A 26,624-nucleotide genomic window follows, 5' to 3' on the forward strand; every position below is an offset into this window, starting at 1 on the left:
ATGCAACTCATCGTTTAAGTAAAGACGAGATTCAGGAACATATCCAAACGTGTCCTATGAGAAGAACTGTCGAAGGGAGTTATATTCGGCGTAAGTACACGATATTTTTTTTGAAAACTCCAAAATCCATAGCATTTATTATAAGACATGTGCCACAGGGTATATTTACATATATCCTACTCTTTAATATAAACAAGAAATACTTAGTCACTATATAAATTAATTTTATGCAGCTTCAGGTTCTCGTAGGACGGCTGGATCAGGACAAAATGGTTCTACAAGCGAAAGTGATTACAATAGTTATTGGGGAAGTGAAGATATGTAAGAACGATCTAAAATTCTCTTAAGATCCACAGTAATAAATCAAATCCACAAATTGATCAGAGAAAATATGAAACTACTTATCAACAAACTGTGTCAGACAGCACAAGGTTAAATGGGGCAGGACAATGTCTAGCTATATTGAATTTCTTTATGACATGAAACACAAAATCTAAAATATGGATACAAATGGGACGATCACAGAAATCAAGAAAGGTTTTTTTCTTTCTCGAGGTGAGAAGACGATAATATAAATAATTTTTATAAGTAGTTTTTTGAATCAATAAATGACAGATTTTTTGTATTTTGCTCAAATGCTTTTATTTCACATAAATTTTCGTTTATTTTTATCCTTTACATTGATCCTAATATTTACAAGTATTATTTGAAGTGAATTCCCCATGAATAAAGACATTGCATTAGCACATGTGTGTGGGCACGCGTATATATGTATATACACACACGCACATGTATATACATACACATACCCAAATATATACATATAAAAAACAATATCAAATGTCAATAAGATTGGACAATTTATTTTTGAATCTATATGTACAAATAGCGCATCGTACTTTATTAATATGTATTAAGATCAACTGTGTGTATATGTATGTGTCCCACTTTTCAATTATTTCACGAAGCTTACTAAAAAGATGCTATGTAATGTAGTTCTGGATATAATGTCTCAAAATTCCTGAATTTCGTGTCAAGTTTTCTCAGAGAAGTACATCGCAAAGTATAACAAATGATACATAGCTTTTATCATTGAATACTAGTCACTTTCTCTTAGACATGGCTCTTTAGAAATATAGGACTAAATGATTTTGATGCTCTAATCATGTACAATATCAAACTTTTGTATCTCGATGTTTAAATGTGGGCACGTTATCACTAATTATTCTCGATTATTTAAATCACGATTCGTTCGTTTGATACCACGATGTATATGTTAAATGTGAAATATATAAAATTTATATTTACATTTTAATGACAGAACATGGTCTGATGTTATCAAAACAGTGTGTGTGTGTGTGTGTGTGGTATTATTAAAACAAAACATTATAATCATCAAAATAAATGTGACACTGGATAAATGCAACTTTTACTTCCAAAAAGGTAGAATTTTGAATTGAGTTGAGTTGTGAGTTGAGATGCGTTTTAAATCTTTGATCAGTAAAAAAAGTTTAATATTTAATGCAGCACAATTAAAACATTATGTTCTTTAAGTATTATAATTTCTTTTTGGAATGTTTTCTATATATAATATATATATATATATATATATATATATATATATATATATATAATATATATATATATAATTGTTAAAAAAAAAATTATATATATATATATATATTTTAATCTATTGCACAAAATACGCAAATGAAATAATGATCAATGAATGATATATAAAGAAACAATTTGATGGAGAAAATATAAATGTATGTATATACTCACATAACCACACACATATACATATATGCATTACTCCGTTAATAAATATTACCAAGTAGAAATATCTTTGTGCACATATGTATAAGTTATGATGATAAAATAGCTAGGTCACAGAAATAATGAAAATGCTCGAGTTTTACTACATTATATCCAAAGTAAAATGAAATTCATATTAAAAGCAAAGCGTGTAACTCAAAATATGTTTCAACCTAATGTGGACTTGATGTAGCATTTATCTATTAAAAACCATGTACATTTTTATCTTTACAAAATAAAGCCACAAAATGATATCTGAATTATCGTATGTATAGATGATCGAGATGTATTTTTATATCTTTAGCTGCTTTAGCGTAATATAAAATAATCCACGAGTTTGACTATTATTTATAAATGATTATAATATTTTTAACTGTCATTCTGAAGCCTATCACAAATAATACAAAGGTACAGGCAATATGAACAGGGAATAAGCCAGGCAACCAGAAATAACCACATTTCAACTTACCAAAAACTGTACTCAACGCAATGGAATATGAAATAGGCAATAAGAACAGAATTTCCGACGTGTTGGATTTCTACTCTCCATTGCCTGTACCTGACCAATTACAGTTTTGCAGTTTTATTATAAATTGAAATAGGGTTATTTTCATTGCCTATCGTATTCCCGGTACCTTTGTATTGTGTGACAGGGTCGAGGATTGATAAATAATATATCACAATCTCATGCATCAACAGTACCGCTGAAATCATTGAATGGAAAATTTTGCATAGATTTCATGTCAATGTCATTTTATTTTTAAATGTCGAGAGTTCGTGGAAGTAATATGGAGTAGTCATTTATATTACTAGCTTTATACTATTTAACACTATATTTTCGCGGGATATGTTTGAAACTTACCCGCTGCCACGTACATCGAAAGACGTAAAAAGTAATATAGCTTATTTATGAATAATGTAATTTTGGAAACTGACATGTAGCCAGCAATTATTTACAACTTTCTAAAGTATGTTTGGAGCAATATATTGGCAGTTCGCTAGCTGCAGTCTGTATTAATGTTTTATTGTATAAAAACTGTAAATTTATTGAGCGCAATTGTTGCACAACAGCGAGATCATTGCACTATGTTCATCAACTGCACTGGATTGATGTATTTGTCTGGCAGAATGTATCGTGCAATATTGACAATTATGTTGGATTATGCTAATCTCTTTCTCTATGTTGGATGTTAAACGCTCTGTCTTTCTTTTTACTCCTATTTACTTGCAGAATTCTCGTCACATTAGCACCGTTTATATATTCGTCGATTTTTTCTTTTGTTGCTTCCACACAGATATCCTTTCTTTCAAGTCGAGCACTGCAATATTAATAATAATTATCAATTTATTGCATAATCTATAAAATTCTTATAAATTTTTATAAAATTATATGTAATTGATATGAAAATAAAATGTTCGGCGGTACCTGTTTTAAAGTTAGAATAATGTAAGATTTAAAAAAATAAATTATTGAAATGTTAATAAAATTTAATGTGAAAAATATTTAAAATCAAAAACTATACAATTATGTCGTGCATCAAATACTTCTGGAGTACATTCTATGTAAAAATGCATTGCTAGGAAACGCTGCTGTTACTCATTGGATGAATTTGGGCTAAGAAAAATTGGATCTTATCGAACAAAAAAAATGTGAATGGTGCACTTACTTGGTGTTAGCATGTCTTCGCTAAGTGGCTGCCGACTGAAAGGATCTGTGGCACTATTGAGTAAATGTCTAATGATAACTGCCTTGTCCATAACAATACCGGATGGTAGTTTGACTGGATCCTCCATAAGAGTATCCATCAACGGATCTCGAAATTCCTCAGGAGCATCGCCGTAATCTGCGTCACGTGCGCGATTATCTCTCGCGATTATCGCCGCACGCTCCGCGAGCGCTATGAATCTCTCGATTTCCGTGGTAGTTTTAATCGCAGACCTTTCTAGCCTGCTCGCAGCGTCAGTGAATAATTCCTTACAGAACGAGCGCTACAAAAGAAAGCAAAATTTTATATAGATATGTAATAGAAAATGTATAAATGATGAGTGGGAGGACACTAACTTCGTCACTGGCTAAGGCGGCCGCGAAATTATCACAGTCAAGATGTAAATATATATCAACCAATTGGCTGAGTAACGTCCTTGGTTGCCACCCGTACTTCTGTGGTTTTCTCACTCTCAGATTTTTGCACTTAGGTCCGCACAACTGTTGCAAATTGAAATTTAGCATGGCACACAATCGCCCGACTAATTCCGGTCGGAGGAAGGGCTCCTTAATGTCGACCGTCAGATAGTGAAACATGGCAACTGTTTCCTTGGCTAGTGTAAGATAGGACCTGGCCTGTCTCTCGTCCGCTGCCAGCTGCCTCGTCCTCGACTGCTGTTGCTCCTGGGTTAGCGCACTCCACGCATTAGTATCTGACATGAGTTCCTGCACCTCGTGTATGCGCTTCAGAGATTCCAAACTCTCGTCGAGTAGAAAGGTGGTGTCGTTCATCAACATGTTGACGAACTTGACGAATTGCTTGCCGTTATTGCTCTCATTGACGATAGACGCTCGATGTACCGGACTGTCCCACATCGACTTCAAGATCAGGCTTATGTGATAACGTATTGAAAACTTGTCGTAAAACTCTGAACTGGAGCCGGTCGTTTCAACGTCGGTGTAAAATTTCATGAGGTACGACGCCAGAAGTGTCTTGGATACAGGATGTGCCATGACTTTATCGTGGAGAGTCTCCGTTCTTCCCTGTACGGGACAGTTGTCGATATAGTAATATAGGGTATAATTTCGATTTTCCTCACAAGCTTACCTGAACACTAGGATTTATCACAAACAGGACCTCGATGATTTTTGCGATTAGATACGGATTTCGTATACAATGCGGCGTACACACGACGACCAGTAACCACGTGATAAGCGAATTATCCATATTATTTGCCACTACTCCGGGACAAAACCTACAACCAAGTACGGAATTATAATTATTAATAAGCGTGTCATGTGTAATTATAAGACTTAACCATATAACAAGAACTTACTGGAGCGTGAACAACAAGAATTCCGCTATATCCTCCACGTACCATTCTGGTAGTGCGGTAAACCTGCATGTAACTTCCTGAGGAAGCGGGAGTTTGGGGAGAGGGTCACCCGGGGCGGTCTGTGTCAGAAGACTCAACAAAACCTCGGCCACAGATATATAAAAGTGTAAGCATCTTCTTAAAAAGACGGGATCTATCAGACCCGCGTCCGCGCACAATTTGGATTTACCTAATCGCTTCAACTGCTGCTTCCATTGCTTAATTAAGTCTTTGTTATGTTCCGCGAAGGGGCTATCCTTCCACTGAGGTTCCGTGGCTTGCAGTTCGTCGAGCATCTTCTGTAAGTCGCGTAACGCCCGCAATTTTCTCTGATACTTTTGCAACGCCGGTAGGAGTGCGATGTGATGGCAATGCAACGTCAAGAACCAGCATTGAGTCGGAAACTTCGATTCCGCCCACTTATGCGTCTTTTCTAGATGCTTCTGCCATTCCGCGACTTCCTGCGAAGTAAGTTTCAGTCTTGTGTCGTTCTTTATTTCGACGAAGCTGGAGGGATGAAATGGATACAGAGGGTCTACGGTGTCCAGTTTGATTTTCACAGAGAGCATTTGCAAGACCGACAGTAGATTCAACATAAATCCATCACCGGCCAGAGAGAATTCCTCGGTCTGTATTTGCGCGCGTTTCTCATTGTGACGTAGCAATGCGGCTAAGTACGTTAAAGTAGCATCGCGACAGTTGCTGTTCGCAAGTATCGCGTGAAACATCTTGTGCAACGATGTTCTAGTACTTTCCAATTCTTGCTGCAAGGTTAAATTCACCGATTTGTCCGTGAGGGAACTACCACTGAAGAACTTCTCCGCTACCTTCGGTTGTTCCTCAGCAAATACCGATATCGAGAGAAACGGCCCTAAAAACGAGGTCCTCGTGAGTTCTCTGCCGGCGGCTGACGTCATAATATCGGGCAAGAATTGCACTTGATTCGTAATCAGACGGCATATTGGACGTATGTTGCCGCTTGGTCCGCAGCGAATCTCTATCAGTTCTTCTAGCGCCTCGATCGGTCTTCTGTGTGTATTGCCGACCAAGCTTGCCTGTTGCATCGAGAGATACAAGCCTTGCAAGACCGGGGTGAATATTTTATTGAACGTGCTTGGATTCGTGTGTGTCCTGGCCACGAGTTCGTGAAGATAGCCTCGAGGTAAGCTTTGCGACAATATCGGATAGAGAAGATACGTGGTGCACATAGGGATAACTGAAGCTTGAAAAATGCCAACCAATCCTTGCAGAACGAGGCTGGAGTACTGAACACATTGCGTTTTCAAAATCGTCAATACGTCGGAAAGAGGCGGTATGCTGGATCGCTACAAAACATATATAAGCATAAGCGTCAGTCGAGAAAATTAATTGGTTTAATGAAACTTCATCTGGTTTAAAAACTAGATATATTATAAATACCTTCGGGTGATTTCTCTCCTCAATTGCGACTCTCGAATAACAGTCTAACAAGTAAGTTAAACTTTTTGGTTGCGACGACTTGCTGCCTATGGGCAATGGCATAGTCGGTAATTGGTAAGGCGGAAGAGCCACAACAGGACTTAGCAAAGGACTCGCTTGGTTATTTGGACTGTCCTGTCGATCGGACGACATATCTACCGTGATATCCTTCAAGGGATCCTCCGTTTTCGAGAACATACACAAAACCTCCATCAAGGCCTGGTTGACAATTTCACTAAAATTCAGCTGTCTTTGCTCTAGCGTGTACGCTGCTGTTTGCGGTAAGAATATAGTTCCTTCCGCGGGACTTTTCCACGATATACGCAAAACACGTGATATGACAACATGTATGTGATCTGTTGTAACCTCTGTGCTAGAACTCGTCGTCTAAAATGCAGCAAAAATAAAAGCAGATGAAAAACAATGAATAGATCATTTCCATCGTACTCGAAAAAGAAAATAGATTCTTTCTATTTTCTTTCTGGTTTTTATTATTATTAACATTACATGCACGTGTATTATTTCTTTTTCTTTGCATTATAAAACTACTTACACGTGATCTTGATATTGAGTCTTTCCTATCCGATTCGTCAACCTCCATGCTTTCAATTCCTGAATTATCCATTTCAGTAATATTACATTGTTTATCGTTGTTTTCCTCTACTTCCATCGGTACCTCGGCATGCTGTAATTGTTGTTGAATAGACGGAGATATTGATCCTGCAAACGCCTTTGATGGCTCCATTGTGCTGGGGGAAGTTGGAGCAATGGCATTAGACGAACTGGCAGCTGCATTACTATTGTTTAAGCCCTCTAAACGGGCTAACCGCCTTCTCCTCATCTAGAGCAAAAGTGAAACAAAGGAAGCAATGAGACTCCGAGCTCTCTTTAGGATTCTGTCAAGGGATGCTTAAAGCAGATTGAAATGTCTTTGTTACGTATTACTCATGAGCTATTTTTATCCGTCGATTTGGAATACTTCGCGACAACAAAGAGAACAAAAGCTATGGTCCATGTCATATATTTTAAACAACGTGACAATACAAAAGTCTCATTTCTTTGATACTGCACTACTATTTAGAGATATGAATCTCGGAGAATAAAATGGAAAGTCATGCACTCGTTAAGAGACCACAATTTTATCACTTGCATAAATTACTGTGGCTATAATCTGGCTAGAAACAAAGCAGACGAAAGAAAGAGCTTTATTATCACGATTACAAAAACTAGAGGAATTATCAAGCAGCCAACATTGTTCCTGCAAAGCATTCGGATCGTTAAAACATCAGGACTAACACGGTGACAAATACCATGGCAAATTTTTTCTTCATCAAATCACAAGGTTGATTTGCATAACGTCCATTGTATAAATTTTTTTGCCAACACATGGACTGCCTCGTTTTACGATCGACAAAGAAAATCTATCGAGGAAAAACCCGACTTCGGGGAAAAGTTACGCCTCGAGATCGAACGCGAACAATGGACCTGTCCCTCGCGACTCAAAATAAAAAAATATACATATAAATTCGGGATTTATTGGGAAAGAAAGAGAAAGTGGACGGAGAAGATGACCCCGAAAGACGTGAAAAAGTGCCGCGGAAACGAGCGTGGGCCTCGTTTGTCAACAAATCGGAGGGGTCTGCACCCACACGAGGGGGAACGAGGTAAAATACCCCGCGTAGGAGGACAGAAGTAAAAGAAGCAAGGAATATCAGGAGTGTTAGGCAAAAAGACGAGACATCCGTGGAACCTCGAGGAGGATACAGGCGACAAGGATGGAGAGAGGAGAGGGGAGGGGGGCACACGCCGCACGCTTTCCTTCACCCACCTCTTCCTGGCTCAGCTCGCTCATGGCGATCGCTCTTTATCCGCTCGCTCTGGTCTCCCTTGGTCCTCGAACTCGGCTCGGCTTGGCTGCTATACGCGGCCTCGGCCCGCTGCGCTCGACTACGCGCCTCTTCCTCGCCGTCGCGCCTCCACGCGTTCCGCGTAAATCAGAGGGGGGCGGGGGAGGAGAGGGTGCGGGCTCGGACGCGTGCTCGCGCGACGACACGACACTCGTGGCCGAGATACGTCAATGTCAGAGATCTGGACAGTCACTCCACATCTGTTTTGGCGTTTGGACGTGGATGCAGTGGTCTCGCGCCGAGTCACGGGCAGTCCGCTCGCTGCGTCGTCGACTCTTCAAAACAGCTGAGCAACCAACGCGTCGACACGCGCTTCCCTAGCTCCCTCCGTCTCTCCGTCCTCACCTCTCCTTCTCTCGCTCGTTCTCCCCCCTCTCGGATCGTTCTCCTTCCGTCCTTCTCTCTCTCTTACGCCGTCGTCTGTCGGTGGGAGTAACCTAAGCCCATTTTAGACGATCTATAATTCAGGACAAGGGTCGAATAATTTGACGCGTGACAAGCCCGCGTTGTGTGCGGGGGATATAAATCCGTTCTGAACGACCTACATGCCGCGACGGTAGTCCGCGACTTCTACGGACGATGCAAATAGGTCAACGATGGGCGATAAATCCTCCATTTTCAACGATCTATAATTCGCGCGAGAAACTTCGAAATCAAATTTCACGTGTAATTGAAAGTATAATATATAATAAATCTGTGATATTCGGTAAAGTCTTATAGCAACTTGGCTAACTTCGTTTTCATCAGTTTTCATTGACCCATGGCGAATTGAATTTTCCCGCACGCACGTCGATAGATGTTCGATTATCGATTCGCGCGCGATATTTTTTTTAAACGCGCGACCGACGGTATTAACAAGTGAGAAGAGGAATGATCAATAACGACATGAATGTCGTGTTTGTGCTAGCGATGTTACCGAATCATATCGAGATATAATATGAAACGCCAATACATTTGATAATTTAATAACATTAAAGAAATACAGGCGCTATCCCTCTGGCACCTTCGCGCGTTTCCCAACTCTGACAAACGCCAACTTCACGCGTTACATTTTTCTACGCACGCGTGAATTTGCATGTGTATATAGGAGCGTACGTATAATATACATGTGTTTACCACATTGTCTCGATAAGCGCCTAAATTCACGCGTTAGGGCATCAATGACCCCGTGTATACATACGCACATATATACATGTTCTACGACACACATTTGTGCTACCAAAGGCCTAAGTGGAAAAATCAGTTCTGCATTCCTTGCTCCGTGAAAATTGCTTGGCACGCACCGAGATGTGCGACGCGTCGGCAGACACCGGCCCGACAAGAAACAGCGAAACGACGTACATCAGACGTGAAAATCACTCTCGTCGCGTCTCGCGTTCTCGCGTCGATCGGCCTGTTTCGATTTGAAAGGGTTCGAACCGTATGTACCGCGGCGCGAGACCGCGAGGTTAGGTTAGACGGTGCGGTTATTCGGCTGAAGCAGCAGCCGTCTACGAGCGATTGACGCACGTCGCCGTCGGTGGCCAGGTTGTTTGTTATATCGTTGTCGTCGCGACTCGCGAGACGCAGTCGTCGGGTGATTGTCGAGGGCGTCGGAGCGAAAACAGTCTCATTTGCGTCTCCTATATACCGCAACCTTGATTGCATCTCCTGCGGCAACCTTCATTACGAGCGGCACCCCGGCGAGATGGGCATCTGGGAAATAATCGATTTCGCGTCGCTTGGTAAATCCTCGCTTCCGCAGCAAAGTGCGCTTCTCGTCGTCCCGATCGATATCGATCCTCGCTCCTCGCTTTCTGTTGCTTCCATATGCTTTCATCGCGCGCGCGCGCGCGCGCTCTCGGGGAACATTACATCTCGACGCGTTGAATGCCAATTTCTGTTAATAGTCTGAAAAACCAGCCGAAGATTATACATGATATACAATTTTTTATAAGAATAATAAATACAATTTTTAAATAAAGAATAGATGAATATACTTTTTAGTAAATGCGCTCACCATCTCACCTTGTTCAAACAACTCGCTGTTGGCGGTAGAATCGGACATGTTAAATAACAAGTTTGAATTTCGAGACTAAAATCGAATCTCTGTGCAGTGTTTATAAAGCGTGATATCTTTTTATTTATGATATTATAATTATTTAAGATCGAATATCATTAATGTCCTCGATCGTAACTTGCGTAATAACTGTTTGCGTCGATTTGATATGACATGTAAATTATATGTAAATTAACGAAGGAGACAGGATAATTCCACGCTATTAATAATTATATCAACGCTGCGTAATGAGACTTTTACAAGCTTCAGGGCCTTAAATTCGAAAGACATCCGCGCAAAATGAAATAGCTTAAAGATATTTTACTTTTTAAAACTACATTTTCTCTGATTCTTGATAATGTTTTCGCTAGAAATCTAAAAATCATGTTTTATTTTGAGAAATTATTATTGCGAGTCCCTGATGATAAGTTTTGCACGATGATAAGTTCGCTAATAAATATTTGATAACGAGATCGTGCCTTGTCTTCTCAAACTGTGTCAACTGAACGACGAGTATGATTTGTGGTCATAACTGTGCGCGATAATATTATCTAATTGCATACGATTCTTATCTTATTGTTAACTTTATGCGGAATTTTGATTACGTTTCGCAAACACGAAGATCTTTTGTGTTACGTTCAGATATCGTTGCATGAAGATACATCTCTACATCGCGTGTCATATCGTCACAATTATTTTTGCAATCATTCGAGCTACGAAGTTATAAATATTCGTAATACAATGCATTTTTAATGAATTGAAAATCGCCGATTGTTTTTCTTACATTTGAAACAATTGTTTTCAGAATGCGCGCGAAACGTTGGTTCTTTCGATAAGTTACATCATTGGTTGTATCGAACTCTACGAGATTTCGCGCGCATGGTCGTATCGAACTCTTGCGAGATTTCGCGCGCAATAGTTGCAACCAATCGGATCGAACGAAACACGCGGAATCATTAATTGTAATTGCAATGTATTGGCTGAAATTGTATTGAGGGTGAAATTTGAAAACAGTTCGAAGAAAGAGTAACAAAACTAATTTAAAAAAATTAAATTAAAAATTGTTATACATGATGTGTTATATATGGTTTAATTTTGTCTCGCGGTATATACATACATACATGTAAATATGATATCTTTGTATCATATATATGATACGTGTATAAATATGATGTAATGTATCTCTGGCAAATTGATAAACGTTTCTTATTTCTTATCACTATCATTATCCGTGTATTTAAATAAAATTATATTTATATATACATTAACAAAGTTACACTTTATGCTTAAATTTGTATACAAATTATTTTTAATTACATGATATATACGCGTGTATATTTCCCCGTTGGCTGCGAATTTCTTACATGTCACAATAAGCTGATGCCGGCTGACGGGATGTACCGTTTTGCAGACGCGGATATTCAGGAGCTGATAAGGGAGAGCGCGACGGTGCGCGAGAACTCGTACTCGCCGTACAGCAAATTCAAGGTCGGCGCCGCGGTGCGATGCGCCGACGGCAGCATCTCGCGGGGCTGCAACGTGGAGAACGCATCCTTCCCGGCGGGCGTGTGCGCCGAGACCACGGCGATCGCGCGGGCCGTGTCCGAGGGCAAGCAAAAGTTTACGGCGTTGGCTGTGGTGGCCGACCAGGAGAGCACCACGTTCACCACGCCGTGCGGGGTGTGCAGGCAGTTCATGTCCGAGTTCGGCGACAACATACCCATCTACCTGTCGAGAACCGACATGAAGAAAGTTCTACGGACTAAGGTGAACGAACTGTTGCCGCTTTCGCCGTTCCGCACGAACGATACGGAGACTTCGTAATTTATCCGTCGGCGACGCTCGAACAATACGGAGGCTACAACGAAAAGCGGTGAACTTTTTCTATGTACTTAATTAGAATATTCATCCAGACCTGAACATTGTAAATCTTGTTACATGTATGATTCGGCGTATTAACACGAGTCTTTATTTTCATGAAATTGAGATCGATCGTATCGTATTATTTACAATGACGTGATACATGTGGATATAGATTAGTTGTTTAAAGTGATCACAATAACACTGGAACGAAAGTATATTCTTGCTGCAATCTTGTTTCTCCGAAAAGAAAAAAAAACATGATTTTATATACGAGACATTATCGTTGATTATTAACTAAACATTTTTAATGTACGCGATACGCCAGCATACATCTTGCTCGCTGTGACTTGTTGCTCCATTATATACAAATAACACAATAACATATTATATGTATATACAAATAATACAATAACATGTTATATGTATACATCTTGTAAGATTATCGTGAAATTGCAAACATAATGATTTCGCAAAGTTATAAATGCAAAAATACACGATTAATAGAGACTACAGAGAAAAAAAAAAGATATCATTGAATATCGAACACGGGATAATATTACGAATGAGTGAGCTTTATAAATCTCGTTGCTTATGGGACTTCACCTTTGACGAGAAGATTCGGTCTCTCGTTTACCAAAACGGGCACCTGTAATAATATGCAGCAATGAGATCGACGTCTCCACGTTTTTATATAATTTATATACAATTGTCTCTTGTAAAATCAGAATAAACTCTAAGTAAGTTTATATAATATGTATGTATAATATGTTTATATAATATGAAAAAAGATGCATATGTTGTAAATGATAAAAATAAATAACTGATGTTCCTGAAACTTTATAAATTATTACATACCATCCAATATAACATTGGCAAAGGTTTTCGTTATTTGTAGCCTGCTGAATCAATAGATCGACTTGTTGTCGGACGCTGAGAGTTTCCTCGTGCGAAAAGTCGCGTCCTGTTAACTTGTCTCTGACTCTCGTTATGATCGTCAAAGCTTTCTTATTCAGCGCTTCCGGTTGATTATTATCAGCTACAAAAATTGCAAAAGCGAAGGCTGTAGATGTCATGGTAAAAAAAGTATTTATCATAAATGATTTATATATATATATATATATATATATATATATATATATAATTTTTTGTTAAGTTTGATCAATTTTTATTAATATCTTTATACATGTCATTAATAATAAATGTGATATGTTGCGTCATACAACCCAACACTAAATATTAATATAGACTTAGAAGCAATAATGTTGCAAGCTACGTGACGATGTTAAGTGAAAATTGATTTAAAGATGTAATTACCTTTACCTCCATTTTCGATGCTACACGGCACACCCTTCTTTGGTAATGTGGCGGTAAGAGAATCGAGCATATCGCCGTGTTCCTGACTGCTGCTGGCGCTCATGCCCTGAGCATCCGATCGTTTGCCCTTAGGCACCGCATTGTCCATCAATCTCCAATTGAGGAGCGGATCGTAAACGAACGCTTCCAGAACTGCCATTAGACTGTCCTTGTTTCGATGCAACACGGACATCACGGACTCGCAGGTCCTTCTATACGTTCCTTCGATTCCAGTCACCTCCATTGCGTTGATCAACATCCGCGTCAGACGGAACGGTATCTTCTCCGGAAACTTCTCGCGCGTCATCGCCACCTCAAAGCAATCTCCGAAGTCGATGTGCAATATCTTACCACTAAGACGGTCCAGCATCAAGTTAGACGGATGACGATCACCTAGACCGAGTATGTATCCCACCATTGACATCACAGCCAGAGAGCGTGTGTAATTTGTCCTACGATCAAACCATACTTCGCTCGACGGTGACTTTAGCCACAATAGTCGCGCTAAGTCGTCGCCATGAGTATGCTCAAGCGCATGCTCAAACACTTCAACTTTTTGCATAAGCATTAGATGATCATAGTCAGGTGCCATCTAAAAAATAATAATAATATAGATATTAGAAAGTAACGCATGTCTGTTGCTCCATATGAAAGCAATCAATTTATAATCGAGTCCCAGGTGTGATTCCGACCTTTCCATATGCCTCAGTTTTATGAGGTTGAGTGGAAAGATTGAGAGAAGGAATACACGACATGAATAACTCGTTTTAGAAATCTATATTTCAATATGGATATGCAATAGACGTGAGAACAGAAAATATGTCATGTCGTGCAACGTATGCTAGAAAAACTAGTCCTTAAAAATTTATAAAGCCCACTCACTCGTAACATTATTCTGTGTTCGATATTCAGTAATATCTTCTTCTTTTCTCTGTAGTCTCTAATAAGCGTATGAAGCGTGTCACAATGTGGTACCCAACCGATGAGACCACTGTTTGTAGACAATGGAATCACAGCGTATCTCTAAAGAATCACAGCATGAGTCACATGTTTTTCTAATAATTATATTATAATATATTATAAACCAAATTCTTACTTGAATAGTGAGGTTTCTTCGGAAGGTATCCGGATCGTGTAACAAAAGAGTGTTCACTAAACCGAACAACTGCATTACCCTTTCATCTTGTCTTAGATCCTCGTGACCTTTCAATAAAAACATATAATCCTTACCGTTGCTACCTGCAAAATACACGTTAAAGTAAATTTATGTTATCCATATATTTCGCTTAATCAAAATGTTTTAATTTACTTCCAAATAGTAGCTGACCTTTAATACACAACTTTCTTGGCCTCTGTTTGCTAGTTATCACCTGCATGGAGCTATGAATACTTGCTATTCTCACGATAGGATGGCCAGGACTGTAGCTTCCCGGCACAGCCAACTCCAAGTCTCTACAGATGAGCAATTTCGGGCTAACGTATTGCAGTTCCAAGCTGGTCAGTTGCGGCAACTGTCGGGATATCCTCCGGAACACGTGATAATACAAATCCCAAGCTTGATTCAAATCTCTTACATTTCGAGATGCTTTATATCTGTGACACCATTCCTGCGCTTCCATTAAATCCCTTCCATAAGCTTGATTGAAGGAGGTTTCTTTTAGAGTTTGCGGCCCTCTTTCGAGCATGGCGTGTAAGGGCTCCAGCGTGTCAAACATGCCTCTAACGTTCCTCTCTCCAAAGTATAATCTACTGGCCTCTTCCAAGCCCTCGTGCCACAATTCGTGCCACAAGATCGCGACCCTGATGAGCTCGTCGCTCGCCATAATGGCCTGCTGGACCAACGTCGGACTGTGCTCACACATGCTCTTCAGGATTTTGTTAGCCGCGGTCTTTCTCGCGTGACTAGCACTCTTCGAAGCTACTGTTAATGGATAAACCAAAGCCTGAGGATGCGTCTTTCCTATATCTATGAGAAGATGATGTATGCACCGACCGACCAGTGCCCTGGGAGTGTCGATTCTGGCTATAAGTTGCGGAATCACTTGCAGCCAAGTGTTTATCTCTATTAATCTTATGCCTTCGACAACAGCGTCGTACACCTCCGGCCACTGGCCGTAATCGAACCAGAGCGTGAGCAAGCGGAGAGTGTCTTGCAGGGAGTTGCCATCCGACAAGTTGATGGATCTGAAAAATCCCTCCACAGCTGGGACAGTAAATTGAGATATATATTGCGAGCTGGAGAGATTATTGCGCGTTCCGTTGCCCGGTGCAGTCTCCGCGGGCGCAGATTCACTACCTTGCTGATGCTTGTAAAACAATACGGTCTCGTAATTGGTGTAGGCGAAGGCGTGCCAAGCTTTGTACCACGTGGGATCGTGCTCCGTCGCCGCGGCGTAGTAAGATAGTACCGCAGGAATAGAATGTTCATTTATACCCTGTAAGGACTCCAGCCACTCGCCAAGCTTGAGGTAGCATCTGGCGAGCAATCTCTTTTTGCTCTCGTGCTGTTTCTCGTCTTCTTGATTTATTACTGCTGCTGTTGTCGGCTGCAAGTAGGTTTGCACGAATCGCTGCAGCTGACTATAAGCCTCCTCGCGTTTATTGGCGACCCACAAGTGCTTGCAATAAGCAAAGGTCACCTGGGGATGAGTAGTCGGTAGCGGTTGGTCCGGAGTTGAGGATGGATCCGTGCCCATCAGCATCACCAGCGTCTTGTGACACAGCATCAAACTGCCGCTCTTCCGGCAGAGACTGGCATATTTAAGCCACGTGTACATGTCGTCGTGCGGCGAGACTACCAGTGTGTGCACCTGTATGATCTTCTGCCAGTCCTCTACGATCTTCTGCCCACCTTGAAGCCTTTCCCACCACATGGCCTTTATGGCCGCTCTACGTTCGGGCACCAGCTTAAACTGAATCACCTCCTCTAATTCCGCCAACTTCTGCACCTCCACCATGGCGTTGTACGCCCGCTGGTAACTCTCGCCAGCCATGGCAGTCAGTTCGGTGTCCAACAGATCCCTAGCGGTATCGATGAACTGATGCGCGACGTTGTACTGTTCGTCGTGGATCGCCAGTACGGCTCTGTAAAACGCTCCGTCTTGAGTATCCTTGGGTATCAGCGAAACGTACTTCTGCATGCTTTCCCACTGACCCAAGCCCCACGCCGCGGCCGCTGCCATTCTCGACATTCTCTGCTTGTTATCGTCGCTCTGATTCGTCCATTGCTTCGTAGCGACCTCGTGCAATTGGCCCCACTCGCCGAGAGCCTCTAGACAACGCATCTGCCCCAAGGTAGATTCCACGTCCGCAGAATCGCTCTCCAGACGTTCCTGGTACAGCTGCAACGCCTTGTCCCAGTTGTGAAGCTTCTCGTACCAGCGTATTTGAACCTTGAGATCCTGCTGGTTGTGATTCATCACATATTCCAGCAGGCCCTCGGCCGCCTCTTTCTGTTGAAGTTTGTTATTAATGGAAATTAGGGACTCAAACACGCTACTGTTTCTACTCTTGTGGAACTCGTCCTCCTTGTAGTGCAACGCCTTTGCATACGCGCGACAATGCATCGCTGTGTCACCGAGAATCTTATTGTCCAACGGCAGGGGGCCTTTGTCACAATGCTCCATGAATTCTGCCAAATTCAAAATGGTCTGCGTCACCTCGGGAGGCAGGTCAGGTACCATCAATGCTTGATGCAGAGTCTGTATCAGTTCCAACCGGTGGTGCTCGAGGAGTTCAGTCCAACACGAAACGAAGGCCGCGTTGAACAGATCGCGTGGTAACACAGCGTAAGTTTGCGCCAGCGCCCAGCAGGATCTCAAAGCCGGAGACGGAGATTCCTTGAGCAGACCGATCGAGAAGCACCGTAGCCACTCGAGCCAGTCGTCCTTGGACACTCGTCGCGTCGCCGTCCACGCCTTCTGCAAGTTCGAGGCCGACACATTCAGCTTCTTGATCGTCGTCGTTTCCGAGGGCGTTAAGGAGAGCTCGCGATTCTTGTTGCGCGAGTGTCGCATCCTCATCAGCAGGAAATCCTCGCCATCTGCCGCGGTCGAGTCCGTGAGTATCTTATCCACTAGAACGTCGTATCGTGAATTGACTATCTTGTGTTTCGTCATAACTTTCTGAACTAACACAATGAAAATCTGATACTTCTTGCCCAGCTGCATCACGACAGCGCAGAGCGTGTCCATGGCCGTGCCCCTCAGTTCCGGGCACTGGTCCAACGTACGTACCAGAGTGTGAACGATTCGCGATGCGAAATCCATAAAATCCAGCGTGTCCGCGAGGAGATCGACCGTCTCGAGAGCGACTTTGTTCACGGCTATCGGGCAGTCGTTCGCGTAGAACAGTTTCACAATCGGCGGAAGCACGAGATGGAGATAATTGTCCAGATTGTTCCCAAATGTCTGTAGAGCCAGAAGCAGCTTTACCGTCACCGCGCGATCCTTACTACTGTCGTGCGTCAGGACTCTCAGTATCGGCGGCATCAGCTGCGGCAGGTAGATCTTGAACTCCGCGCCCAGGGCCATCGCGATCTGCTCCACTAAAAGTATCAACGTGCTCTGCAACGGGCTATTCACAGTCCAGAATTCTTTGATCAAGGTAAATATGTCGTCCAGGTAGTTGCGGATGTGTTGCTTCACGATGGCGATGAGAACGGCCAGCTGTTGGAACAAAAACTCACGGAAATTCATGTCCGCCGTGTGCACGACGTTCAGGAAACTCGGCATCACCTGAGAGATGTATGGCACGCACTTTATCCCGAGGCTCTTGAATATGAAGGTTACCGCTTGCACCACCATGGTGTGATGCTGGGACAAGGTCGGTTCGCGAATAATTCGCATAAGCGTCGTGATGGCGATCGCTGGATAAAATTCCTCCAGTGTGGACGGCGACATGTTCACCAGCATCTCACTGGTTGTCAAGTCCTGGGTGTTCTCCACATCACTCTTGGTGTCCGCCATCGAGGTGAGCGTGTCTAACTGGCAGTCGATTTGTCCAAGATTCATCTTGTGCTTGTAGGGATCCAACGCACCCAACTGCCCGAGCACTCTGATCGCCTCTCGCCTGATGATCGGCTGTTGCTCGGTTTTGAGAAAATTAATGAGAACGTCCAGCAGGGACGGATATTGCAGGTACGGTTTGACCACGTGCCCTGTACTACCGACCAACTGGCCGAACACCCACAAAGCTACTCCTCTTTTCTCGGGCGAACTGGCGTCCATCAACATTTCCAGCAATATCGACGATAGCTCCGACATCCACTGCTGCATCTCGGCACCGTTGACCTCCGCCAGATCACCGATCGCGCGCAGAACGGCCAGCACCACGCCAGGATTCGGATCGGATTCCTTCAACTTCGGGACAAGAACCTTCAGGATCGGCTCCATGTATGGTCGAACGAGTCTCGGCGCGGTCACGACCAAGTGATCCAACATTCGAGCGGCTTGCTCCTTGTTACGACCCATTCCCGAATGCTCCAATTCCGTAAGAAATTGCACCAGAGTCTTCCTCAACGACGGCATAACGTAAGCGGGATTCAAGGTGCTGAGTCGTCCGACGGTACGAACTGCCAGTTCTCTTATTTCGAACATCTCGTCGTTCATGGCGATAAACAACGCGGACAAATTCTCCGCTTGCGCCAACTGGACGTCAAAGGAGTCATCCAACGACGCCAACACCCATAGACGAACGTCGGGATCTGTATCAGTTATTCCCACCACCAGCAATTTACCTAGAACAGTCGAGACGGTAGTAGTTACCGTGGGGCCAGACTGATTCAGTGTTAATCTCAATAATCTCGAGCACGTCTTTACAGCTTCCAATCGGACCTCTGCCTGTTCCGACGTTAAAAAGTGGTCCGCGCATCTCTTGACGAACTGTAACAGCGGATTATTGTCAAAGTTAAAGGTGCCCAGCGTTTTCAGTGCGAGTACCGTCGACGAGACGTCGTCCGCCGCGGAGTTAGGACTAGTCGCGGTCCACGGCGCGCCGGGATGTCTCAACGGCTTCTGCATCAAAACTTGCGACAGCATTCGCAAGAGACCCTGAGATATGTCCACCTGGAGAGACGGAATGCTGTGCGCCAGTTCTCTGAGCGCTGTGGTCAATATTGGGCTTAATCCAGTTTGAAACATGGGCTCCAGCAAGTCCCTGACATCGGAAGCTATGACCTGCTTGACCGCGTGACTGAGCAAAGTGATGCAAACGAACACCGCGGGCTCGAGGGGGGTACGCTTCTTGCTCGGGGTTTCCTTAGACGGTAGCAAACTTTTGATCATCTCCATGATCTTCGGCAGGTACGGATTTATCGCGTCTTCCACCGCCACGGCTATAAAGCCGATCGACGTGAAAGCGGCGTAGCGATCTTTCTCGCGACTGCGCAGGATCAGCAAAAGGTACGCCAGGGACTCCTTCAAATGATCCTTTATGAACTTTTCTTTATTAAATGCGGCGAGTCTCGGCAACAACATCATGAGGGCGTGCTGAATATGCGGATTCCTAGATATCTTTTGATTCATAACGTCATTGTAAATTTCGTCCAGTCTCTCCTGCATCAAGCATCTGCAAACGGTCGACTCGTGCGCCGGATACAACGTGTGTTGAGACGCGGTGGCGTTCTGGCCGGACACGGCCCATTTGGATCCTATCGTCGTCTTCAAACGCGGCATCAAGGAAAGTATGTCGTTTTCATTTTGCGTAGAACCGTTCAGTCTTTCCATTAGAGCCTCATAGTTCCTTTCCCATTGGACGTTACTGCATCTCAGCAGCTCGTTTAGCACTAATAGCGAGCCGTGTATCCTGTCGTCCCTGTTAATGCCCTTCTCCTTCGTGTGAACCTCCGCGAATCCATCTATTACCTCGTCGTAGCACTGTTTGTACCATTGCGATTTGTGCATCTGCTTGACAGTTTCCCTCTGAGCGGTGACTACCAAGGCCGCTCTCAAAGCTTCCACCGCGCCTTCCCTTACAGCGGGTTTAGGATCGTGTATAGCGTTGAATATCAACTCGAAAAATGGCGTAACTTGTTGGAAAAAATACGTTGGCACGGAGACAGCAAGTTCTCTCAGGACGAGCACGGCGGCGTGTTTCCTGCCCTCGTGTCTATCCGCGCCAAGCCACTCGAAGGCACGTTTCACCTCGAATTCAACATATTCGGCTGTATAAGTACCGGAGACTAGCGCCAGCTTCCCGACAGTCTTCGCAGCTAATTGCATGACACCCACGTCGTTGGAAGGTATCAAATTTCTAAGATAGTTAGCAAATCGTACCGTCCGCGTATTAAAATTACCTACATCTGCCCCTATAAGGCAAACTATGGCTAATATACCGCCTTTCTTCTCGTTGATGTCAGAGGCGGATACCATTTCGAATATGTGATGATTGAATTCATCCATGAAAGCCGTGATCTCTTCCTGCGACGCCTCCCGCAGTTCCCTCTTGACGTACAGGCACAGATCACGTGCTGCCTTGTTACGTGCCTCCTCATTTCTCGACTTGAGTCGCTGGACAAACTGCTGCATCAGCATGTTCGACATTGTTTTACCGTTGGATGTATAAATCAGGGTGTAAAACATAGCAGTCCGAATTCCATCGGATTCCTCTCATCTGACACCCTGAAAAAGAATCATTCTCGTATTCTCGATCGTTTCATGCTAGACCGTCATTTATAGTCACTTACACAGGGCGACAGCAACGATAAAATCTATACATTAAATGCACTAATGCCTGAACACATATCTATATCTGAATATTTTCATTATTTTAGTCCTTGAATAAGTTATAACGCGAATTAAAATCAAAGAATCAAAGATAAAGATATTTTTCTTGTATTATACTTTTATCTTATACTTGTATTATACTTTTATCTTTGATTTTAGCTGCGGTTCACTTGACACTACAAATGCTTCGAAGCATTCCTCTTCTCTTTTCTTTCAATGAAGAAAGAAGAAGAACGTTCCAAAGCATTTGTAGCGTCAAGTATTTAGACCGCAGCCTTTATAATTCGCGTTATACTTATTTAAAAACTAAAGTGATAAAGGTGTACAGACATAGGTCTTAAGTGTACATCCCGGTATTGGTACATTTATCTTACGTTTGCACTTACTTGGCACTATATGGATTCCTTTTTGCGACAGAGCATTGTCGCCAGCAATATAAATGCCTCCATTCTCGCAGCGAAAAACGGCTTCGGCGTGTCCTCATCCATACAGATGTGTAGAATTAATTCAATATATACAATCCCATGTCTGTGACCCCCGGCGTTCTCCGTGTCTCACAACACCATGTCGTCTCTCGCTCGTTATCCGCTAACGAGCAACGAAGTTGCGTAGCTTCGTTGCGTAACTCAGACGTCACTCTCGTTATGTCCTGCGACAATTATTGGGAAAACAAATTTTTTTTTCCAGATACGTGTGAGAATTATAACCTCCAAGAAACAAAAATGCTGCACTGACTGCTATGCTGGGATTGCTAGCTAGCGCCACTGTCGCAAAATTAGATGAGGTTAGGTTGGCAATAATATGACGTTTTCAATCAAAGTTCGTAAACTTCATCCTTTTTACTCAAAATGGTGCCGATTCATTCAAAAATGTCATAGGCTGAGTTTCCACTGAGCGCGTCACGCGTCGCGTCATCACGAGTTAAACCAATCAAATCATCCCATTTTGATACCGTCAAAGTAATGTAATAAAATGGGATGTTTTGATTGGTTAGATGACGCGACGCGTGACGCGCTCAGTAGAAACTCAGTTTTATTTAGTAACACAAAAAAATATAAATAATAAAATTAGAACGATTTCAAAGAATTGCTTGATCGACAATTTCTTCAGCCAGCAGAATTGTTTAAAGTAAAATTCCGAACTACATAATTTCCTATTATATTTTTGTTCTATATCTGTTAAACAACGAAATTCTATTTACCAGGTTAAGTTACTTGAATACTCGCGAGCGTAAAAAGCTGTATTTTTGTAAGTCCCAGTCTACAAATCATAGTTGAATTTGAGGAGAATAATTGACTGTGATTGGTCAATTTCTTAGAGCTTAGGGCTTAAAACACCTGTTGTAGACTGGGACTAATTCTCAGCTGTCATTGGTCGATTTGCTTACGTTCTTTAATTTACTCCGGTCTAATGACGTGGCGTGCGCGAAGCGAATCATCGTTTCTCGGCACCGAAAAGCGCCTCTACGAATCTTCTCATCATAGGTTGTTTACACCTGGGAATCTGGGAAACGCAAAGTCGCAAACAGTCGCGCAAAGGACGTAATGATCACCGAGGACTCTAGGATGACAAACGGCCGTGGCGACGCGACGAACGAGCCGACGGCGAGGCGGTGAACGTGCGATAGTCTGTCGCGAGATCGGCGCCGATCAACGCTGTCGTCGTGAAGGTGAACCACATTCCGGCCAAATCCCTCCTGTGTTCGACCGAATGCCGAACGCCACCCACCCCGTACACGTTCGGTTTCGTGAATAAATTATGAGCGTGGACAGCGAGAACAAGTCGAGCGAGGCGCGAACGATCGCGCCGTACAGCGCGGAGAACGGCACCGACGGCGGTGTCGAGAGTGGTCCGGTGACGCCGGAGATGGTGCTTCGATTGCCCACCATCACGGACAGTATGTTCCCACTTGGAATTTAAATACCGCTGCCTAGCTATCTGCCTAGCTAGGTGGTTTTTCTCTCCTAATACTCGCCGCCTGTCAGATCTTTATGCATAACAATTAATGTTTTCAGAATATCTCTGCTCTCCCGAGGCCAATGTCTACGACATAGACTTTACGAGATTTCAGATTAGGGATCTAGAAACTGGCGCCGTACTGTTTGAGATAACAAAGCCTCCTGCTAGTGGTGCGTAACATGCTTTCGGACATCGTACCTGTAATTTAGCACTTAAAGGACTCTGATAATGAGGAAAGAATCGGAAGTCTCGATTAAATTTATAATGTTATTGTTCAATGTTATATTTGTTGTTGAATGAACGATTACGATATTACAATTAATTATTTAATTGTTTGCAATGTAAAATTGTGCAATATATGAAGTTTAATAAATACTTAATCCGGAAAACAAAGTATCAAATTCAAGTTTTAAATTTAAATTGAGCTTCAAATGTCAATTGCACATCTAAAATAATCGTTTTTAATTTTTACACCTTCCAGAATGCGATGTTCATCAAGAGCCGGAACCGGATTGCGAAGAACTCGGATCTGAGGATGCAAACACGGGACGCTTTGTGCGGTATCAATTCACGCCGCAATTTCTCAAGTTAAAGACGGTCGGAGCAACAATCGAATTTCTAGTAGGGCCTAAACCAATCAATAACTTTCGGATGATAGAACGGCACTTTTTCCGAGACAGATTGCTGAAAACCTTCGATTTTCAATTTGGATTTTGCATACCAAACAGCAAGAACACATGCGAACACATTTATGAGTTTCCAACATTGCCTGCGGATCTTGGTAAGTCACCAGAAGAAATTTCAAACATATTCGTCAATGTCTGAAATTGTCTGTAACGGCGAAGAATCGTAATTCTGAACAACGTGTGTTTGTTTCCAGTTTCCGAAATGATCGCGAATCCATTCGAGACGCGATCAGATTCATTTTATTTCGTCGACAATCAGCTTGTGATGCACAATAAGGCCGACTACGCATACAACGGTGGGCATACAACGCACGACGTATTATAATGTGCGGTTTGTTGATTAGTATATATATATATATATTGCAAGTGATATATAGAATTATAAAAGTATATCACAGTTACATGTTACTGCGGCAACGAGATGATCGGTCTGCACATTCGGCTAGCGTTTGACACTTTGTCTTTCGGCACAAAAACGAGCTTAAAAATTTATCCGCGGATCGGCACCGATCCCCGAACACGCTAATATTGTTGTAATGGAAACGCTTTCATCTAAAGCTACACTTGATTTCTCGACAAATTGAACAGTTCCTATTTTTCTTTAGTATAAAAAAAGAACGGTTATTTATTTATAAATTATATCAAATTATATCATTTATAATTATTATCGAATCAAAGTGATATTTAGTTTTATATAATGTTTTAATGGCGCCTGTTCTTACGCGATGTATTCGCTAGCGGCGAGTATCGTTATTCAAAGCACATGTAGCACATTGTCACACGTGGCCTCTAGTGGAATTACATCTAGTTCCACGAGCTTTTCTAACATTTTAAGTAACAGCCTACACAATCCCTACACAACATGTGGGACAATATGTGCGATGGAGGGCAAACTGAATTAGGAATTGCGTCTTTCAACGCTCAACGGCGCTTTTATGCCGCAATTAATTAACTTACAGTTTTCTTTCCACTCTCTTACACGACTGCTATTGTTTGAATACTTTTCACATTATTCTATAATATTGTGGAGTTTATCCAAAATACACGTATATATTTACAAAGGACATTTTGTGACTTTTTCTTTACATATTCATGAGTATCACAAGGCCGAGCAATTGATAAAAGTTGTTAGAAGATCGACGAATTCGTTGGGTTTATCCGCGTGAACCCAGTGGCTCGCTCCATCGACGTAATGAAATTTCGCCGTGGGAAATAGCTTCTTGATCGCGTCGTGATCTTTCGCTTGAATGTAATCGCTATTGGAGCCGCCTATGAACAACGTGGGGCCGTCGTAGATTTTTGAGCCTACATTAGGAAATACAGCTATCTGAGTCGAGAATGCCTGCTCCAGCACCGGTAAATTAACTCGCCACTTGTACTTTCCCGACTCGGCTTCTACCAGGTTCGTCAGTATGAACTAGACAGACAATACAAAATTGTGATTCTCTCATATCGAGCATGAAACAAGAAGAGAAACAGAAGAGAATAGTTACCTGACGCATTGAGCTAGATTTAATAGACTTAGCTAGTTGCTGGTCCACCGTTTTGCGCGCCTTCGACAAGCTGAGACTTCCATCCACCATCACCAAACGCATGGCCTCGAAGATCCTCTCCATCTGCATGAGATTCGGACTAGCTCTCACGGGAGACATATCGACGACCGCCAATTTCTCGATGTGTTGCGGAAAATTCAAAGCGGTGTACATAACGGCCGAACCACCCATACTGTGGCCAACTAGGACGGCTCTCTCAAAGCCTAGGTCGCTCAGGAGCTGGATCACATCCCCCGCCATGTCCTTGTACGACATGTTCGACGAGTGTGGAGAATCACCATGATTTCTTGCGTCCACCGCTATGACCTATATATATTCACTTTCTTAAGCACAACACAAAGTTACCTTTATAGATACTAATAATGATCCAAGAAACGAAACGCGTAGTTGCTCTATGTTAAAAAACATTTAAAAAAAATCCATTGTAATTTAAAATTTAGTTGTGTTTCCTTCATAGATTACCGGAGACTCCAGAGAGAGCTACCTTACGCTTGGTCTTTTGGTGGATCGCTTTCGACAGCGAGTTCCAATTGTTTTTCGAGCCGAAGAGGCCGTGCATTATTATAATAGGTTCCTTCGCATCCTGCTCGTGCTCCTTCACCGACTCGTACGAAGTGTAGGCGAGTTTCACTGGCACGGTTCTTGAAGAAAAAAAAAAAAAGAGAACGGGAACAGGTTAGGAATCAGGCGCGCGAATTAATCGCGTTTCGCAGCGCGAATACCTACAACAGCAGGTTGCTGCGTAAACATTGGCGGCAGGAGGAGTGCAGGCTTTTAATCGAGCGAGGCAAGCCGGTGGGTTTTCTCCACGGAAGAAGAACCGCTAAATTTCGGCCTATCATTATATATCAATTGAATGCCAATCGACAATCGACACTCGCGCGCGTGTTCCGTTCTCCTTTCTTCATCTAAAAATTACGTTAATCACAGAGGCCTCTGATAGCACACGGTTGCTATTTATAAATTCTCGTTTGCCAAAACTGCAGATTTAGCACGCGCGCGCGCGCGCGCTTCAATGTTTATAACATTAACATTAATTATTCTCTCGCCTTTCGTCACAGTTTGCAACGTACGCAGTACCTACGTGTCACTCGGGCATCCGATTCGTCCTCTCTCCTTATCAGAATTTGGACAAACCTTTCACATCCCAAAGCTTCAATTGAGTTCTCTCAGCGTCCATAAAT

The 26,624-nt window shown here is 42.6% G+C and overlaps 5 protein-coding genes across 7 annotated transcripts; 2 read left to right on the forward strand and 3 right to left on the reverse strand.

Annotated features, from left to right (window-relative positions):
- Positions 1 to 1,036: 1,036 nt before the first annotated feature.
- Positions 1,037 to 8,734, reverse strand: Ube4b (Ubiquitination factor E4B). Its single transcript, XM_071771695.1, has 8 exons — positions 8,186 to 8,734; positions 6,911 to 7,198; positions 6,319 to 6,744; positions 4,861 to 6,224; positions 4,632 to 4,779; positions 3,881 to 4,567; positions 3,486 to 3,807; positions 1,037 to 3,137 (listed from the first exon to the last, which is right to left on the reverse strand). The coding sequence occupies exons 1-8, from the start codon at positions 8,207 to 8,209 to the stop codon at positions 3,073 to 3,075; spliced, it is 3,324 nt and encodes a 1,107-aa protein (XP_071627796.1). The 5' UTR covers positions 8,210 to 8,734; the 3' UTR covers positions 1,037 to 3,072.
- Positions 8,735 to 9,392: 658 nt separating this feature from the next.
- LOC139809073 (cytidine deaminase) lies at positions 9,393 to 13,000 on the forward strand. 2 transcript variants are annotated; one of them, XM_071771696.1, is made up of 2 exons: positions 9,393 to 10,012; positions 11,714 to 13,000. In XM_071771696.1, exons 1-2 carry the CDS (start codon positions 9,952 to 9,954, stop codon positions 12,124 to 12,126), a joined length of 474 nt encoding a protein of 157 aa, XP_071627797.1. In that variant the 5' UTR covers positions 9,393 to 9,951; the 3' UTR covers positions 12,127 to 13,000. The 2 variants fall into 2 exon arrangements, with proteins under 2 accessions (XP_071627797.1, XP_071627798.1); XM_071771697.1 differs by having other exon boundaries at positions 9,400 to 9,988.
- Tor (serine/threonine-protein kinase Tor) lies at positions 11,379 to 22,010 on the reverse strand. Of its 2 annotated transcripts, none has more exons than XM_071771694.1 (7): positions 21,629 to 22,010; positions 14,846 to 21,137; positions 14,615 to 14,757; positions 14,401 to 14,541; positions 13,486 to 14,110; positions 13,021 to 13,201; positions 11,379 to 12,811 (listed from the first exon to the last, which is right to left on the reverse strand). In XM_071771694.1, exons 2-7 carry the CDS (start codon positions 21,096 to 21,098, stop codon positions 12,796 to 12,798), a joined length of 7,359 nt encoding a protein of 2,452 aa, XP_071627795.1. In that variant the 5' UTR covers positions 21,099 to 21,137; positions 21,629 to 22,010; the 3' UTR covers positions 11,379 to 12,795. The 2 variants fall into 2 exon arrangements, with proteins under 2 accessions (XP_071627795.1, XP_071627794.1); XM_071771693.1 differs by having other exon boundaries at positions 13,480 to 14,110; positions 21,629 to 22,009.
- Positions 22,011 to 22,710: 700 nt separating this feature from the next.
- On the forward strand, positions 22,711 to 24,951 carry Unc-119 (unc-119 lipid binding chaperone). The gene is made up of 4 exons (XM_071769954.1): positions 22,711 to 23,139; positions 23,258 to 23,371; positions 23,683 to 23,982; positions 24,082 to 24,951. The coding sequence occupies exons 1-4, from the start codon at positions 23,001 to 23,003 to the stop codon at positions 24,210 to 24,212; spliced, it is 684 nt and encodes a 227-aa protein (XP_071626055.1). The 5' UTR covers positions 22,711 to 23,000; the 3' UTR covers positions 24,213 to 24,951.
- On the reverse strand, positions 24,793 to 26,436 carry LOC139808217 (sn-1-specific diacylglycerol lipase ABHD11). The gene is made up of 4 exons (XM_071769952.1): positions 26,167 to 26,436; positions 25,925 to 26,081; positions 25,381 to 25,746; positions 24,793 to 25,304 (listed from the first exon to the last, which is right to left on the reverse strand). The coding sequence occupies exons 1-4, from the start codon at positions 26,280 to 26,282 to the stop codon at positions 24,987 to 24,989; spliced, it is 957 nt and encodes a 318-aa protein (XP_071626053.1). The 5' UTR covers positions 26,283 to 26,436; the 3' UTR covers positions 24,793 to 24,986.
- Positions 26,437 to 26,624: the final 188 nt, after the last annotated feature.

Source organism: Temnothorax longispinosus, chromosome 2, assembly GCF_030848805.1.
Source record: "Temnothorax longispinosus isolate EJ_2023e chromosome 2, Tlon_JGU_v1, whole genome shotgun sequence".
Taxonomy (NCBI): Eukaryota; Metazoa; Arthropoda; class Insecta; order Hymenoptera; family Formicidae; genus Temnothorax; species Temnothorax longispinosus.

Bases quoted from the DNA above. Each gene is read 5' to 3' on its own strand.
- LOC139809073 (XM_071771696.1), top strand. From the start codon at position 9,952: ATGGGCATCTGGGAAATAATCGATTTCGCGTCGCTTGGTAAATCCTCG. The intron at 10,013-11,713 runs GTGCGCTTCTCG...ACCGTTTTGCAG, and splicing joins ATCCTCGCTTCCGCAGCAAA to ACGCGGATATTCAGGAGCTG.
- Ube4b (XM_071771695.1), bottom strand. From the start codon at position 8,209: ATGAGCGAGCTGAGCCAGGAAGAG. The intron at 6,745-6,910 runs GTAAGTAGTTTT...GCTGCATTTTAG, and splicing joins ACTCAATATCAAGATCACGT to ACGACGAGTTCTAGCACAGA. The intron at 4,780-4,860 runs GTAAGTTCTTGT...ACTTGGTTGTAG, and splicing joins TTCTTGTTGTTCACGCTCCA to GTTTTGTCCCGGAGTAGTGG.
- Tor (XM_071771693.1), bottom strand. From the start codon at position 21,098: ATGTTTTACACCCTGATTTATACATCCAACGGTAAAACAATGTCGAAC. The intron at 14,758-14,845 runs GTCAGCTACTAT...TGTATTTTGCAG, and splicing joins AAGAAAGTTGTGTATTAAAG to GTAGCAACGGTAAGGATTAT. The intron at 14,111-14,400 runs GTGAGTGGGCTT...ATTATTTTTTAG, and splicing joins AACACAGAATAATGTTACGA to ATGGCACCTGACTATGATCA.
- LOC139808217 (XM_071769952.1), bottom strand. From the start codon at position 26,282: ATGATAGGCCGAAATTTAGCGGTTCTTCTTCCGTGGAGAAAACCCACC. The intron at 25,747-25,924 runs GTAGCTCTCTCT...GAATATATATAG, and splicing joins ACCAAAAGACCAAGCGTAAG to GTCATAGCGGTGGACGCAAG. The intron at 25,305-25,380 runs GTAACTATTCTC...TTGTCTGTCTAG, and splicing joins AATCTAGCTCAATGCGTCAG to TTCATACTGACGAACCTGGT.
- Unc-119 (XM_071769954.1), top strand. From the start codon at position 23,001: ATGAGCGTGGACAGCGAGAACAAGTCGAGCGAGGCGCGAACGATCGCG. The intron at 23,372-23,682 runs GTGCGTAACATG...TACACCTTCCAG, and splicing joins AACAAAGCCTCCTGCTAGTG to AATGCGATGTTCATCAAGAG. The intron at 23,983-24,081 runs GTAAGTCACCAG...GTTTGTTTCCAG, and splicing joins AACATTGCCTGCGGATCTTG to TTTCCGAAATGATCGCGAAT.